The sequence below is a fragment of the Pezoporus flaviventris genome, unplaced genomic scaffold (assembly GCF_033815535.1).
Source record: "Pezoporus flaviventris isolate CSIRO_AGI_PZ_B2104156 unplaced genomic scaffold, CSIRO_AGI_Pfla_v1 ptg000081l, whole genome shotgun sequence".
NCBI lineage: Eukaryota > Metazoa > Chordata > Aves > Psittaciformes > Psittacidae > Pezoporus > Pezoporus flaviventris.
In genome coordinates, this window is record NW_026892629.1 from 291,818 (window position 1) to 309,362 (window position 17,545).

At 42.6% G+C, this 17,545-nt stretch overlaps 1 protein-coding gene across 1 annotated transcript in view; it reads left to right on the top strand.

Annotated features, from left to right (window-relative positions):
- The first annotated feature begins 3,832 nt into the window (after positions 1-3,832).
- The window catches only part of MAP3K5 (mitogen-activated protein kinase kinase kinase 5), a 102,537-nt gene continuing 88,824 nt past the window's right edge, over positions 3,833-17,545 (top strand). Inside the window, exon 1 of the mRNA XM_061474904.1 lies at positions 3,833-4,743. Coding sequence (XP_061330888.1) covers positions 4,386-4,743 — 358 coding nt within the window. The 5' untranslated portion in view covers positions 3,833-4,385. The remainder of the gene's footprint in view (positions 4,744-17,545) is intronic.

The following is a 17,545-nucleotide window of genomic DNA, read 5'->3' on the forward strand; positions in this document are numbered from 1 at the left end:
TAGGCTTAATTTATTGACAGACACGATATGAGATTAGTTATTTTAACCCTGGGGCAATGGAATACCTTACGGAATTGGCTACTACAGGCCAAATTCCACTGATTTTAGCCTCTGTGGAATCTTTTTTAATCAATGTATATTTTCAAAATCCAAGTTTGTAGACAATTTTCAGAGAAAGTGGTTTTTTGTTGTTTTTTTTTTTTTTAAAGTAATTGCTCTTTGCAGCTGGAGTACCAGTAACAACATTTGAAAAGAATCATAGCCACTGTTGAGGTGCAGTAGGTTGATTTGGACATGGCTATTTGAGAGGTGGTGTTTGGGAGTCTAGTGCTTGAAGGTAGTGTAAGTCCAGTTGGTTTATGGACAATTTATCGTTGATAGATCTGAGTATTGTAAAGGTTTCAAGTCCATTTTCAAATCTAGTTGATCTTTTGTAATGAGTGAAATTCCACAAAGAGGTTACACAAACAGGAAGTTGTTCTTATCAGTGGCCTAGCTTTGTTTTAAAGACAGGTTAAAAGAACTTTTGTAGACATCAAGATCAGGAAGTGGATAAAAGGTTACAAGGAAGTCCTGAGAGAAGGACTAGTTCCCAAAACAATTTTTTTTTCAGAGGCAAACCTGTAAATTCAGGCTTTCAAGATATTTAGAAGTAGGAAGCAAAGTAGTAACAGCGAGTGGAAGTATTTGTGTAGGAAGATTTCAATGCAGAGAGAAGTAACAATTAAAGAAAGAAAAGATATCTTCAAGCAAAGAGAGAAGGGCCCGACAAAGCTGACAAACATGACAGCGTTTCCTCCTCAGCTCCTGCGCAGCTGATTAAATTCAAGAAACATGAAGGATCAGCAACCACAGGAGCATTTTATTACATTGTTTATTATTATTTTATATGCAGCCATTGAAACCGGCCTCGCCACCGGCTGACACTGTTTATCCCCCGTGCAGCGGTAGGTGGCAGCCACGTTCCACGTACAACTGAGAGCCTTCGGTTCTGGGTCGGAATGCCGCAACTACACCGAGATTTTTTTATTCCTAAACCAGTATCACTTCAACGAATCAAAAATAAAATAAAATTGCTTAGGCTGTAACTTTTCAGTTCACATTCATACTCCGCGTTAGCATTAAATCGGTAATTGAGATGCTTACAGCAATATCCTCACACTGGGTTGACCACTCTTTTAAATCCAATAAACTCTGTTCTGTTACTAACATGTCCCTCATTTCCTCAGGTTGCCAGCTGACAACTAGGTTAGGTGAGTTGGTGACCATCACTGCTGTATACACAAATCCTTCCAAAAGCTTTGCTGGGCCACACAAACAGTAATCAGGAAGGCTTGAGTCCAAGTACTTAAACAAATGTAAAAGAGCTTTCTACCAGAGAATTCTACCAGATTGTGAGCTCAGTGTCACTCACATGCAGGGACTGGTAGCTTAAAAAACTGAAAATATTCACAGACTGCAGTAAACATTTCTCTGTCTTAGTTATAGAACCATTCATTAGGCTTCGTGCCATCAATATTGTCTTCTACAATAGTGAGCGTGTATTGACTAACAGAAACATAGAGATGTTCGTTCCCAGCTGAAATTCCCATATAGTCATTAAAGTTGTATCAGCTGAAGCTTTAAGGAAAGCATTTAGTTTCCCAAGGGTCATGATGAGATTGCAAAACTGGCAACAATGAAAATAAACATATGAAATTAACCAAGGGGGCTGCAGGAATGAATGCAAAGGGAAAATGAGGGTTGTGGAAGTTGGAAGGAAAAAGCAGTTAGCATGGAGACTTTTCTGGAAGTTTAAAGGAACAAAATAAGCAAGAGGAGGAAAGACACTAGAGCAGAGGAATATTTAGATGAGGAGATTTAGAAAGAAACATGAGAGTTGTTCGGGGGGGGGGGGGGGCGGGGGAAGGGTATAAAGCAAGAATTGTGCACATTCTTCACCATGCTCATCAGACAAGGGCTCCAAGGACAGTTCTGACTGATGAAATACCCAAACCCAGTGATGTATCTGCACTGCTCCCTCAGCATTTGCTGACTGCCATTTATGTGCACCATGCCATAATTTGGTAAACAGCTTGATCGTGTTACTAGTGTTCCATGATCAGCAGTCTCCATTTAAGTGACCCTTTGTGATACTTAAAAACTTCTTTAAATGTTCAGTGTAATCATGCATTTATATTTGCAACTAAGAAAGTTGGCAAATTCTTGGATGTTAAAATTATAAGTGTGGTTAAACCTAGAGGCCAGTGATGTATAGCTGTAAAAACATAATGAAGAATGAGTTGTTATTTCAAAAAATTTCCAGCTAGCTACCCACTACAAGTTTTGTCCTTAGAAAAAAACAGAGTTGGAACAGGGCGATACCCAGTTGTGATTATATGCAAATCATCTGGTGCTAAAGATGTTAATCTTACAGCCCTTTAGAAACAAGTGAACAAGGTAAGAGTATTTCTCATAAAACATGAGGTGGTGTTTTTTTGGTTTTTTTATTTTTTTTTTCAATCCTTGGAATTATCATCTAATCAGACGTTAAAACGCAAGAGCTCCTAAATGTCTAATCGCTTACTTCAGGGAGTTTACACATTAAAAGATGTGTTTCCACTTTACAAAAATACGGGCAATTTGTGTTTGATATTCAAAAGCATTTTGAATGTTTTTTCCCCCTGTTTAGGGTAAAGCCTCACTCCCATCCAAATCAACAGAAAAACTAACTTGAATTTGGAATAGACATGGTGCTGATGGTGAAGCAAGCCTCACGAGCCAGTAATGCTAAGTGGAATAGCATGCTGCTTCCGTCTCCTTTCAGTCTATGACTTCCTTCTGTAGTTGACAAACACAGGCTGTTCTTGAGAGCAACAGGGACATATTGTTCTTGCTTCCTGTAAGGTGATGTAACTGCAATGCTGAATGGATTAACACTGAATCTGTGTTTTGTGGAAAACGACATAATTTAGAAAAACACCGATTGCCATTCAGACTGTAGCAAGAAACAATAACCTACTGTATCTGGCGCTTAGCAAATATTAACTTTCCCTGTAAGAAATGAGTCTTTGGTTTCCTCGCCATCTTCCCACCCCTTCTACCCGTTTCTTATCAGCAGAAGCAAATACCAGGCATATCTCATCAAAAAAGGGGACTGCTCAACACAAAAGCAAACAGAGCGACTGAAGGTACTGCAGTGACTAATTTTCTAATTATTCCAGAACTGATCCTCTGTCTACAGAGATCATGGAAAACAATGATACAAGAGCAGGCTTCCTGCTTAGTCTTATCAACATCAGTTTTAACAGGACAGAGCTACTGATATGACATACAAATGTAACTATAGAGTACTATTTTTCCTTCTTTTTCTCCTGTAATATTTAATAGAACCCCCTAAGAATTTAAAAATTTTAGTAAGCCAATTTCACAGCATTTCTATTTAAAAACACACTTCAAATGCCTCAATGTCATTTCCTTCTCCAACCCCGTCTGAATTCCTTAGACATTCACTCTTGGCCTGCAAATCATCTGAAAGATTGGAATGTTCTCCCTTCATACCACATAGTATTTCAAGTATCAAAGGATTTTTCCCTCTCCCTGGACTTAGGAGGCCTACCCTGCAAAGTTAGCTCAGCCTTTGGCTACGTACTAGTTATCCCAACTTCTTCGTTTCTTTCTGTAGAAGGGATATTTTCACTAATTATCAGACATTTCGAGTTGTTCTTGACAGATTGCTTCCAGACACCCTCGGCCCTCTCCAATGGCTGTCACCTCACAGGGGCGCCCAGGGAGCCGAAAAGTCCCGTGGGGACGCGGCGCCGCTCCCCCCCCCCCCCTCCCGGAGAGCTCCCACTCGATATGCGGCGTACGTTATGCGGGAAGGAGGGGGGAGAGGTATTTCTGCCCGGAGGCGGGGCCGGAGGGAGGCGTCCGGCCCTGGGGCCGCCTCAGCCCGCGCAGCCAGTGGTTTCGCTGCTGCCGCTTGGCAAAAGCTGGGGCGCCCAAGAGCGGTCGCACAAGTGGTTCTTCCCTGCGGTCGAGTAATCTCGCCCCGGAGAGCGGAGCGGCCGGAGGAAGAACGAGGTCCTAGGGGAGGCGGGGGAAGGAGGCTGGGCTGCCGGCGGTCGGCTCGCCGGGCAGCCCCTGTAGGTTGCGGGGGGTCGGGAGCGGCGCGGCATGGTGCCGGCGGCAGACACCGAGGGAGGCTGAGCTCGTCTCCCCGCCTCCGGCAGCCCTCGTTACCGCCCAAGGGGGCCTCTCGCTTCAGTCCGGCCGCCTCTCGCTGTCTTTAACAGCTCGGCGGGACCGTTCCGGGGCGGGCGGCACAGCATGGCATCCGCCTAACCCTGGCCACCGCCACAGACCTTGGGACGCGCCGCGGCGGCGGCGTCTCCTGCGCCGGGATGAGTGACAGCAGCGAGGGGGTCATCAGCTTGCCGGTGCCCAGCCCCACCAGCGAGGAACCGCTGGGCCGGCGGGCGCAGGGAGCCGACGCTGGCGCCCGCAGCCTCTTGCCCGACTGGACTGAGGATGGCACCGCCGGGTCGGGCATCTCGACGCGGGCCAAGGGTGTCGGTCGGCGGACTGCCGTCACCTACGTGATCAACGAGGCGAGCCAGGGGCCGCTGCTGGCGGCAGAGAGCGGCGCCTTACAGAGCCTGCGAGAGGCATGCGAGGCTGTGGGCGCCACGCTGGAGACCCTGCACTTCGGCAAGCTCGACTTCGGCGAGACGGCCGTGCTGGACCGCTTCTACAACGCAGGTGAGAGCGACCTGCCGGGGTTGATCGCTGCCGTGAGAGTTCGGGCCCCAGCCACCCGGAGTTCACCGCGGGGCGGCGGGAGCAGGCGCGGTGCTTTCCCCGCTGAGGGGTCAGCGGCGGCCGCCCAGTCCTCCGGGGGCCGAGACCCGAGGTGCCCCTGCCACCGTCCCGCCTCGGTGACACCCTCCGGCGGCCACGGCGGTTCCGTGAACAGGTAAAAGTGAGTCAGAGCCTGGTTTTGTCCCCTCCGCTGATATGTTTTGGAGGAGAAGCGCTCCGTCAGCAAGCGCGCTGTGAATCAGCACTTGTCAGCGCTTGATTTTTACCCGTGGGTTAAACATGACCTAGCTTTCTTTCTCCCAGTCTCCCAGCAGAGCGCAGGGTTGCGAGTTTTTACCACAACACGCTGAGCTTTGCCTGAAACAGGCAGGAGCTGCGAGGCCCCGGGAGCTTTGAAATGCAGATCTGGCACCAGCTGTAGCTCGACAGTTTCTTGGTTCTGACAGTGTCTGGGGCGCTCCGTGTGTTTGTACTTGGAAGTTTATGCCTCTGGTACTGGTTGCATAAAACGTTTATGATGGATTGGCTTGAACGAAGAGCTACACTCACCAATCCGGTTAGTTCACAGAAATCGCCCCCCTACTGCATCCTCTCACCCCGGTTTGCAAGCTTCTCTGCTGTAGAACTGTCATAGCTCCATCTGAAGGTGTGGTGTGACCCAAGGTTCTGTGTTATGTTTTGCTTGACCCCATTTTTAAAAATTGTAACAAAAAACTTCCCTGTCTTTTTTTATGTTATCGGCAGATACATGGTATGAACATGGAACATAAAAAAAAAAGCCTTCTTACTAGATTTGGAAAGACTTCTTACAGCTAAAGTCATAGTACTGAATTAGTGTCTTTTTGCCTTAAATCAAAAGCAGGAAGTTGACCTGACCTATAATTCTAAGGTTATTGTGTGGTGTGGGTTTTGTGTATGTGAAACAGATGCAAGAAAAAGCATCTAAAAAGTTTTGACTGATCTTGTAGTTTCCTCCTCTCCTGGGGAGAAGGGAAGAGAAAGAAAACAAACAAATAAAAAAACCTCAACGCTGGTGATATTGTAGCCAGTTTCCACAGAAGACTGTTGGGCAGGGACATGCATATGGGTGTCATCTCCCTGAAACTCTTCAAGGTTTGCTTTGTGGAATGCAGCTTTCAGTTCAGTGAGGCGGGTGATTCTGAAGCATGCAGTCACAACCTATTTCTTGTGCCTGTAGCAGAGCTGTGTCATTTGAGGTAGTATTCTTGGAAGTCAGAGGAGCCGTCTTCACAGGTGGAAGGCCACAGAGCTTCTATATGGATCCTATACTCTCCACAAGTGGAGAACTACTTCAGATTTCAGGCACCCTGACACCTTTTCATTCCAGGGCAGGTGAAACCTGAGAGTCTGTTGGTTCTGTTGTGGAAGCTGTTGCGTAGTGAGGCCACAGAGTTGAATTATCCGTGATGTTTTTGTGCCTCTTAGGTCGGTTAATTTTTAGACTCTGAGCTGTGCTATAGGCGGAGTCTCGGCAGTTCATGGAGGCTTTTCTTGTAATGGGAGATTTGACTTGAAGTGGGCCCCTTTTCATTCTGGCAGTAGGTGTCTGGCATATAGTGCTACATAACTGCACACTTATGTAATATCATTTGCTTATTTCAATGGCTTTTGAGCAAACTGTGTAAACGTGAAAACATTACTTTTTCTTTCAGTAGTGTTTAGCTGTGGGAATGTAATCCAAATGTTGCAAAACAGGAAAAATACTTTGCTATTCTGCTTTAGTAGCAAAGCCCATAAACATGTCAAGAACTAAGAGGGTTCATCATATTCAGCCTCTGGACTTAAACGGAGCAGGACGTAGAAGTTTGTGTCTGCTCCACTTTGTACTGTTTGATCTGAGGAGTCATAAACCAGCTGCAGTCCTGAAACTGCATTGTGCTGCTGGCTCTAATGCTGAATGTAGGTCTAGAAACTGTGAGGTTTTCATACTTGTTTCTTTATTCCTGTTGCATTTTATTTAATCCTGTTGCATTTAAAGAGTAGAAGCTGTGTAAGCTGAAGAATGAAGATGGAAGAAAACCAGAAAGGTCATGGAGGGTGAAACTGATTCATTATTTTCTGGGTTTTTTGCACAGATTCATTATTTTTACTTTTTAACTGCTTTAACAAGGGGTAGGGCAGTACATTTGTAGGTGACCTGGACTCCTTTCCTATTACCTTTCTTGCTCTCTCTCTTGCTGTTTTGCTTTCAGTGATCAAAGAGGATATTAGTAATATTTTTTAAAAAATGTCTGCACACTACATTATTTATTAAAAAGTAGTGTGGAAAAATAGTACAAGCATGACTGAATGTCAAAAAAGAAGTCAGTAAAAGTAATTTCAAATTAGGTGATAGTTAATTTGTCATATTCAAGATACTAAGTCTTACTAGACTTATTGTAAAGACCAACTAAGTTACAAGAGTCAGGAATGATGTGATTTCATGAAGGTTCAGAAAATAAAGTTTATAGCTGAATGAATTAAACCTCAACTCTCATAATGCATATAAATCAACTATGATTTGGTGTGGGGGGGGAAGAGTTACAGTATAACATGTCAGTCATCAAGCCTTCCCATTTTAATACCTTGTTTCTGCTTTGTGTAAGTACTGTGAACTCTTGCTGACCTCTGATGTAGGTTCACTTCATGCCTTTCACCGCTTCAAAGAGAGCTTCAAGGAGCATTAAATAAAATCTAATCTCAGGTGTAAATACTCATCACCTGCTCTAAATGTAGATTAGCCTACTAATAATCTGCCAGCTTCAGTCAACCGATGGTCCTTAAATGTGGAGACATAATTAGCAGTGCATATGACTAGTGGGTAGGTCTTAGCTATGTATAACTGGACTATTTAAGCATCAAATATTATGAATGAGCCTATTCTAGTATTTTTGCTTGCATGGTTTGAATTCTGCTTGATTTCAGAGAAAAAAAAATTGCTTCTTGAGAAGCAAGTGTCAAATCAACCCTAGAAACCATTGAAAAAGTGTTTAAACATCTATTTTTGTCAGACATTTATCACCTTTTCCTCCACTTAAAAAGGTAATAAAGTGAAGAGGGGAAAATCTAGCCCAACTCATTGCAAAACTCAATGTATGTGGGTTTGATCCACTGTCTCAAGGGCTTTTTTTTGCTTCACAAAGAGGATACTTAGAGTTATGGTGGTGTTGTTAGCTTGTTTTTGCCCCAGTTGTATTAAGTTGCTGTAGGTCTCTCTTAAATTAGGCTTAATTTCTCAACAATTCAGGGATATTTAAAGAGTCAGGCAATTAAAGACATGCCAACAACTAGCAGGGAAGCCTTTCTACAGTGTAGTAGATAGTCATGGTTACTAACCATTCATATTGTAATTAAATGATATTTTCTCTACATTATAATGAACAGATCTGCCTGTCTTGTTGATTTGACTTTTTTTCCTTTTTTTTTTTTTTTTTTAAATTGCTCATTTCCTTTTGAAAACTGAGCCATAAATGAGTGCTGAGTACTTAGTTTCTTTTGCTTGGGTAAGCATTTTTAATTTTCTTTCCCATCTTTTTTAGGCAGTTCGAATTAGGATGTGCAGATCTTTTACACATTTTGTATTACACAAATGCATCAAGGACTAGCTGAACAGAGTGTATTTAATAAATAAAAAAGGAAAAATTACCATAAAAAGAAAGAAAAGCAGGAATCAATAATTGGCGTCAACTCTTCATGGGAGGGAGGTGCTCTATGTCAAGGTAATTTCTTCACACAAGCTTTTTAGGATTAATCAGTTTTTTGTCAATTTAATAAATGCCTTATTTATCTTGTAATCTGGCATTTTACTTTTAAATTGTATTGATTTTAAAGGGCAGGGTAAATTAGGGGTGAGTGTTCAGTTGACTAGCAAGACAGGTGGTGTGCAAGTGTTAAAACCAGGCTAACTAATAAAGAGGGTATTGGAATGATCTGCAGAGTACAGTACTGTAAAGGTGAAAGCTGTGCTTTTTTCTTCTTGAAGAAGTTGCTGATCTCATGCTTGGGGGAGATACACCTTAAGTAGTAAGAGAGAAACTTCATTGGAAATTTGCCTTATTCTGAAGTAACTTAAATCCTTTCTTGGAGAAACTTGCGTTGTCTCATAGTTCATGGATAGAAGACTCCTTAGTTTATTCTCTTCAGGTGTGTGTTCCTCCTGCTTGTCTGCCTTACAGGATTAAGCTGCAGAATATCTTCATCTTGCAAAGATGTAAAATTAAATTTTTGGAAGAATGGCAATTTTGTCAGAAGCACAAAGTCAAGCCTTCTGACTTTTGTGAACGATCTCAGAAGGACTGACTGATGGAAGATGAGAGAGGTTACACAGTGACTGAGGAGGATCTGCGTTTTCTCATCTGCACAGTCACTTGTGTTAGGATGGTTTTCAAGCTAAGCATATTAAGTCATACAAATATCTCCTTGTAACTTTAATGTTGTCTTATATTGGGGAATTTAATTGTCTTCAGCTTCTTATGCTCAAGTTTCATAAATTAGCGACCCATAGAGTATTTTATACTAACGCTGTTGTGTGGGGCCAGTGAGATAATTCCCCAGAACAGCAATGATTGACTAAAATGGAGTTCATCAAATGAGAGATAGTAAAATAGGTTTAGTTTATTTGTTTCTGGAATTCAGCATCATTGCTTTTAGAATTCATGCAGGCATGGGCTGGAAATTGGCAGTGTCAGCTTACTGGGCTTAGAAACATACTGTAGAATGTGCTTGAGGAGAGTCTTGGCATATAAAGGGACAAAATCTTTGGAAAAAACAGTACAGTCACTTGTGTGAAAGTGAACTTAGCTTGGAAGTGAACTTAGCTCCACACCTAAATTGTTTTTGCAGACTTAAAAGAACGTTTGTGAATGGTGCATTTATATACATTTACAGGCATACAGAAATGCAGTAAAGCAGTACCAGGGCTCAAATGCATTCTTGCAGTTTCTTCCTTTTGTGTTAAATTTATACGCTAAATTCTATGATGCTAAATTGTTTTTTGAAGTGATATATGCCTTTATGTAAGTTACCTGGAAGTTCTGTGACTCTGACATGCTAATGCAGGTTCTCCTCTTAAACCCAAAAGAGGTGATGTTCTTTCAAAACTAATGTTCTTGATTCTAGCAATTATGGTAAAAAAAGGGGGGGGGGGAAGGAAAAAAAAAAAAGCAGCATGCTTCCTACCGTATTAACTGTTTTTAGGAGTAAAATGTCACTTCCAGAGACAGAGAGTAACTGCAAGCTTTATTCTACTCCATGTTGTATCTCAGAATGATTAGGTGTGCTTCACCTCTTTTTCTCTGTACTTCCAGATTATCATTTTTTTCATTTCACTCACAGTTTTGTCAGACACTTGAAATGCTGCATATGCTTTCTGTGATTATGCAGTGCTTGCATCCATCAGTTATTTTACGTTTTTGGTGCTCCCAACCCCCACTTCTCCAGGTGCTGCTGAATCACCACTACTGTTTTTATAGCATTGTGACTAGAGAATCCCTGTTCCAAATGATAATTCTCCCTAAGACAGCAGAAATTATCCTGATGCGTTATTCTTGTCCAATTTCAGAGTCAAAGGCATCTACTAAAAAAAATATTTATATCAGTTATATCGGTATAACTCGAGTTGCATTTCAGCAGCACTTGTTGCAAATGATGAGTCGGAGCAAGACCATGTAGTTTAGTAATACAGATGGTGTGCAGAATAGAGTTGATGATGAGAGCCATACTCTCAAGATATCATACATGTCAGGGAAGTGAAGTACGTAAGTACCAAGTCTTTGTGTCTGAACGTGTTACATATTGTAACATTTAAATGGGGTGGGCTATAAACCTCCTTTTGACTCTGGATATTCATCGGGGACTCTAATAAAAGGCATCATTAGAAACCTAAAACACATACTTGGCACATCTTCAACATAAAATAATATTTCATTCTGAAACACCTGAGTGTTTCTTCTTCAGGTCTCTCCCTGAGATGAAAGGCTCGCACAGCATCTAGCTGTGCCCTCAGCACAGATGCATGATACTAGTGTGAATTTCCAGCCATTTCTGTAATGTAAATAATAAATGATCTTGCAGTACTAGTTTACTAAATATCCTAGTGATATTGGTGAGACACCTGGATAGACAGTCCACATCCAGGCTTTCATTGGATTGTTGGAAATTGCAGGCTTTTGAAATACTACCTCCTCTGCTAAGAGCATCAGGGTGTGTCTTCGTTTAAGCCCAGCTAGTAACTCAGGACCATGCAGCAGCTGGCTCACTTCCCCCCACCCACTTTCCCCCCATCCAGAGGGATGGGGAGGAGCATTGAAAGAGTGTAACTAACTCTCACCCGTTGAGATAAGAACAGACCAGTAACTAAGGTATAACAAACCCACTACTGTTACCAGCAATAATAATAATGGTAAGGGAAATTACAAGAGAAGAGAATACAGTTGCTCACCATTTGCCGACCGATACCCAGCTCAACTTGAGCAGTGATCTGGGCCTTTTGGGTAACTCCCCCCAGTTTATGACGTGCTGTGGTATGGAATACCTCTTTGGTTAGTTTGGGCCAGGTGTCCTGTCTCTGCTTCCTCCTGACTTCCCCTCCTCCCTGGCAGACTATAAGACTCACAAAGTCCTTGGTCAGAGTAAACATTACTTAGCGACAACTAAAACCATCCGTTACCAGCATTGTTCCCAGGCTGAAAGTCAAAACCACAGCACTGCACCGGCTACTAAGAAGGAGAAAAATGGCTGCTACTGCTGAACCCAGGACAGGGTGTTAGAACTAGTTTTCAAATACTGTGGGAGAAAGGCAGGTTATGAAATTATTAGGGTATCTTAAAATACCGTAAAGATGTAAAACTCATCATGAGGCTACTGTTTGAGTAGACATCATGAAAGTATATTCCTCAGTGGAGTAAAGGCTGAATGGAGCTAGATAAGTGCCTTTTGAGAGTGATGCAGAAGAAAGCCTGTGACTGATTTTTTTTTTTTTTTCTGCAGTTTGTATTTCTGTAGCTCCGAACAGGATGTGTCATACAGAAATGACTCCTGAATTTGCCGCAACTATGATAAGAATTTGACTTCTCTTTTCAGTTGCTTTCTAAAGCAAAGAAACAAAATACAAAAGGTTGTAAATGTGGTATGTGACAACAAAATGAAACAAACTGTGTTAAAGCCTAGAGGATCAAGGGAAAAATAGAAAAAGCATAGTGGTGCATAATTGAGCACCATTATCCACAGTAAATTTTCATGTCTGTTATGATTTTATGTAAAATCAAGTTAAGCTACTGAAATCTTCAGTTTTATGGCAGTTCATTTTCTTTTGTCTCTCAGTAGAGAAAGCCGGAGTTTTAAGGGTATTCTGTAGTGCTGATCATTTAAAGCTTGTTCCTTTTTTCCCCCAGCCCTTTGGAACAGTCACAATTTAGAATTGCTGTATTTGCATGCATAGTTAACCTGCAAATTGTATTTGTATGTTATACCCAGAGAAAATAATTAAGAATAAGTTCAGTGGTGCAAAAATTTTAGGGATTTTGCACATTTGTGGATAATAAAATGGAAGTTATTGCTGGGATTCCCATCTCTCATTGCAGGTTCCCTGCTCTAGATTGTGCCGGAACATCCACTGTCCATACTGGTCTCCTATCACTTATTTTGTATGGCTTCTCAGGGAGTTCATATTCAGTGATACGGATACACGCAGAGAAGTATAGCATTTGTTAGAATGAGAAAGACATATGAAGCAGTCAGGGAAGTCATCTTGTACAGCATGGTGTTTTTGTGATAGATGACAGCAGAATCTGTTTTGACAATTGGGGAATAATCTGATAATCACTGATGGCTGGATTTCTGTAAGAAGCTTGTAATTGTTTGTATTCCAAGAGAAAATGAACCTCAGGCTGAGCTTGACATGCAGGCACAGGCTGCTTCTTTTTAGTGTATGTTACTTTTTTTCTTTTTCCCTCCGAGACCAAATTTATGCCTTGACTGGAGCAGATATAATCCTTCAGTTATGAAGAACTGCTGATCGGCTAATAACAACGGCATGCCAGGATTACATTCTCTTCAAAATTGTGTCCACCTTTACTCACAACCTTTTGGATGCATTCAGATGCAACATGGAGCTTAAAGATTTCCTACAGACTGACTCAATTGAAGTCAGTGGGAATCAGCACTCTTTCAAATTCCGCAAGAAATGTTATTTTGATTTAGGAACCTTGTAAAAATCTGGCCCTGTATTTCTCCCGTACTGTAATAAAGTGTGTTGCTGTGGGACTTGCTGATGGCATCAGTGGGTGTCTCTTGCAGAGAGTGTGCTCTGGGTGAGTAAGCAACTGGTGCTTTCATTGATGAGGACAGCTTTTCAGTGATGTCTTCATAGAATAGTTATCCGCAGCTCTTGCAGGGAGTCTTGTCTGATCTTCCCTTTGCACAATACCTGCCCGATGCAGGTGTAATGCTGCTTTCAGTGCAATCTTCCTGGTTTCTAGGGACTATAGACTGAAACCTGCAGTCCCATGAAGTGTGGAGATGCAGATTAAATAATTACAAGAGTTGAAAGTTCTCCAACACCTTCCCATTTACTTAAATGCTGCAAACAGAATTGTGTTCTGTGACATGCAAGAGTGCCAATTGTCAGTTGTTTCACCAAAGCACAGAAGGTCCTGGGTGCGAACAAGGAAGAGACACTAAGGTAGCAAGAGGAAAGGAACAGTTGTACCGCTGCAGGATTTCATTTGTGATTCTGAAGTGGGGCTGCTTGTGCTTGGGATAAAGTTATCCAGTTATGCTGACATGATAGCAAAGTGCTTCGTATAACTCCATCATAGAGGCACGCCCATAAGATTAAAGCTCCTACTTCCACTGCTCCACCTTCAATGTGGTTTTTACAGGTACACACACTTTTAAAAGTGTGATAGGAGTGCTTTTTCTCTCTAGAAAAATATCTCTGAGGGGAAGCATGAGAGATGTGTGCCATAATTTTGAGTTTCGTTGGTTTATTACAGCCTTTCAATGCAGTATCTAAGATAAGGTTTCTCAGCTTTCCTCCAGGAATATTTGTGGGTGATCAATATGAAAATGGGTGGACTTTAATCTGAAAGCATGTGTGCTGACAACTGGTTCTGCTTCCATGTGGTGGCAATAACGTGGTGTGATGGTGAAAGCTGGGTTTTTGGCTGTGTGCTGCATCCTGTCACTTGCTCCTTGCAGCTCATGCCATCAGTGGAAGTGACATGTGGCATCTGTGGGGAAGAAACTGTTTGCCTCCTGAACGTAACCTCATCTTCCAAATCACAGTTGGAAATGAGAAATTTTTGCCAGGTGGTTGGTGTGAAGAACTGGGAATTCTTCCAGATCTCCTTGAGAGTGCAATTTGGTCAGTTCCGAACACTGCCATCATTCCTGGGTCCAGTGCTATCGCAAAAGGCTCAGTGACACTGTCCCAGTCACTTTCACTAGAAAAAAACAGTTGTTACCTGTGTAAATAATCTGAAGGCCTGTTTATTTATGTTCTGTTTTTTCTCTGAAGTTGCTTTCAACTTTTGTTTTCTGCAGAGCTGAACTCCTCTGGTACTTCATATAGTCATACCTCATTATGTCCGCCTTGCGATACTTGGAGTCCTTTAACATGTATTCTCCTCCAAGGGTTTTCAGTGACCTTGCAAATCATGCAAACTTCTGTGTAGAAACTATTTGCTTTGCTTATGATGATGAAGCTTATTTCAGAAGGTAAACATCCCTGATAAATACCTTCAATATTTGTATGTTATTCACATTTCAAGACTGTGAAGCCTATGTGACTCTACTTTCCACAACTGTTTTTTATGAGTGTATGTTAATTTGGAGAGGAACAGAACTTCTGAAAGATTTGTTTGTTTTGAGACTGTGACTCAAAACCTTGGTGGCTCTAGTTTCATTTTATTTCTGCTGGAGTTTTTTATTTCTTTTATGTCTTTTGCCATTGTCATTGAATTTGGGGATTTTAATGATTTATTAACCAGGAGTAACAACTCCAGTTTTAGTGAATGTCGCACGTATGAAGCATAGGAGAAACTGCAGAGCAAACCAGGAAGAAAGTGGCACTTCCAAAATACTCTGTACAGTTATAACATTGTTATACAAATTACTCTTTTTTTAAAGGATGACTGTGTAGGGGAGGAAGGAGCATATTCCCCAGTGCTGCAGCTCTCAAGGGAGGAGGGGAAAAAAGTCATTACTCTTGCTGGAGCAGGCTGATGCAGCCAGTGCTGTTGTCTTTGTGGAAATGCTGGGATCTTGCAGCGCTGCCTGCTTCTGGGCTGTTCTTGAAGGTCTGTGACTAATGGAGTCCCTCAGGGGTCAGTGCTGGGACCAGTGCTGTTTAATATTTTCATCAACGACCTGGATGAGGGCACTGAGTGTACCCTCAGCAAGTTTGCTGATGATACTAAACTGGGAGGAGTGGCTGACACACCAGAGGGCTGTGTTGCCATTCAGCGAGACCTGGACAGGCTGGAGAGTTGGGCGGAGAGGAACTTGATGAAATTCAACAAGGGCAAGTGTAGAGTCTTGCATCTGGGGAAGAACAAGCCCATGTACCAGTACAGGTTGGGGGCTGAGCTGCTGGACAGTAGTGAAGGGGAAAGGGACCTGGGGGTCCTGGTGGATAGGAGGATGACCATGAGCCAGCAATGTGCCCTTGTGGCCAAGAAGGCCAATGGCATCCTAGGGTGCATTAGAAAGAGTGTGGTTAGTAGGTCAAGAGAGGTTCTCCTCCCCCTCTACTCAGCCTCGGTGAGGCTGCATCTGGATTATTGTGTCCAGTTCTGGGCCCCCCAGTTCAAGAAGGACAGGGAATTGCTTGAAAGAGTCCAGCGCAGAGCCACAAAGATGATTAAGGGAGTGGAACATCTCCCTTATGAGGAGAGGCTGAGGGAGCTGGGTCTCTTTAGCTTGGAGAAGAGGAGACTGAGGGGTGACCTCATCAATGTTTACAAATATGTAAAGGGTGAGTGTCAGGATGATGGAGCTAGTTTTTTTTCAGTGATGTCCAGTGATAGGACAAGGGGCAATGGGTGTGAACTGGAGCATAGGAGGTTTCATGTGAACATCAGGAAAAATTTCTTTACTATGAGAGTGACAGAGCACTGGAACAGGTTGCCCAGGGGGGTTGTGGAGTCTCCTACATTGGAGATATTCAAGGCCCGCCTGGACAAGTTCCTGTGTGATGTACTCTAGGTTACCCTGCTCTTGCAGGGCGGGTTGCACTAGATGATGTTTTGAGGTCCCTTCCAACCCTTGGGATTCTGTGATTACATTCTTTGCTACCCCTAGATTAGAGTGAGGAGAGGACTGTGGGTGGGTTGGTTGGTTGTTTTCCTCTTCTACTTGCTCTGCAGACCAAGGGCAGCACATGGGTGCTGCCCTGACTTTCTACAGCCATAGAAGGCTATCTCTGGTGGTGAAGTCTGAGCTTGACATGGCATTGCAGAGTCCAGATCTAGAGCTGTAGGGAAAGTACTTCCTCAGCCTCTCAGCATGAGGGAGCAAGCCCTCTGGCCTGGGCTAGAGCTGGCGATGGGTAATGCACACTGTGTTCTGCACAAGCCTTTTCCTAGGCTGGACTCTATATGTGAAGCATTGTCCAAAGTTGAAACTGCATGATGGAGCCCAACCCAGCTGTGCTAGCAGCTTTTTGTTGGAGCAGCCTCAGGTATGTGGCAGAACTCTCTGGTTGCAGATGAGTTTTCAAGTGTCTCTGCCACTGAAAGCGCTTGTATTGAAGCTTTACTTGAATGCACTTATTTCTTTGAGGCTTAATAGGAGCAAAAGTTTGTGGAGGTCAGTTAAGTGCGAAGTGGTTTTAAGTTGGTTTAAATACCTCAAGACACAGGCATATTTAACAGTTTTGAGGAAAATGGAGAAAGTGCTAAAAGTATGTATTCTAAAAGTGTTCCACAAAAGAAGCAAGAAAATAAGGATTCTTCCCAGTAATTCTCTTACCAGAACCCATGATTTCCCTTTTCCAGCTGATGCAAGAATGCCATTAAAAATGCTAGGAAAATGGACTAATCTAAAGTGAGAACTTCAGGCAGACCCAGCCAGATGGGTGTTTAACTGGAAAACTTCCAGTCCCTTTTGTGGCTTAACAGCTTGCATTTTGGTTTGTTTGCTGTGTCCCAGAAGTGTCTCTGCTTTGAATGGTTGTGTTGACAACCTGATATTTTGTCTCTCTCTTCTCTGTTCAAGTACTTTAATAGTAGCTCCAGTGGAAAAATTTCCTGGTAGGCAGACTTGCCAAGCCTTAGTGGATTTCAGTGTATGCTGTGGCTGGCTGCAAACTGGCAGGTGCCCGTCTTCAGTAGAAGAAACATGACAAATTATTTATTCCTTGTACATTATGATTTGGTACTATTGATTTAGAGCTACTGCTGTAGTAATTTCTAGCTATACTTTTGCAGTAGAACTGTCTTAGACTTCCAATGCTAAAAGGCCTAGTTCACATGGCATATTTTGAAATGATCTTTAATGCTGATAAATAAATACAAGTAAGGTGACGGTTACTGCAATGTGTATATCAATATCAGAAAAGAGAATTATCCTCCTGCTGAGAGTATACTGCTGCCTCTCTCTAGCTGCAGTGCTAAACAGGGTGAGAACTAAATTCCATTTTTGTATGCACTTGCTCTCTCAGTAAGTAGGACTGCTAGAAGAGTTGAGTATATTGCATCCTTTTGAGGTGCAGTCCCATGGTGGCTTAAGTGGGTGAAAAACT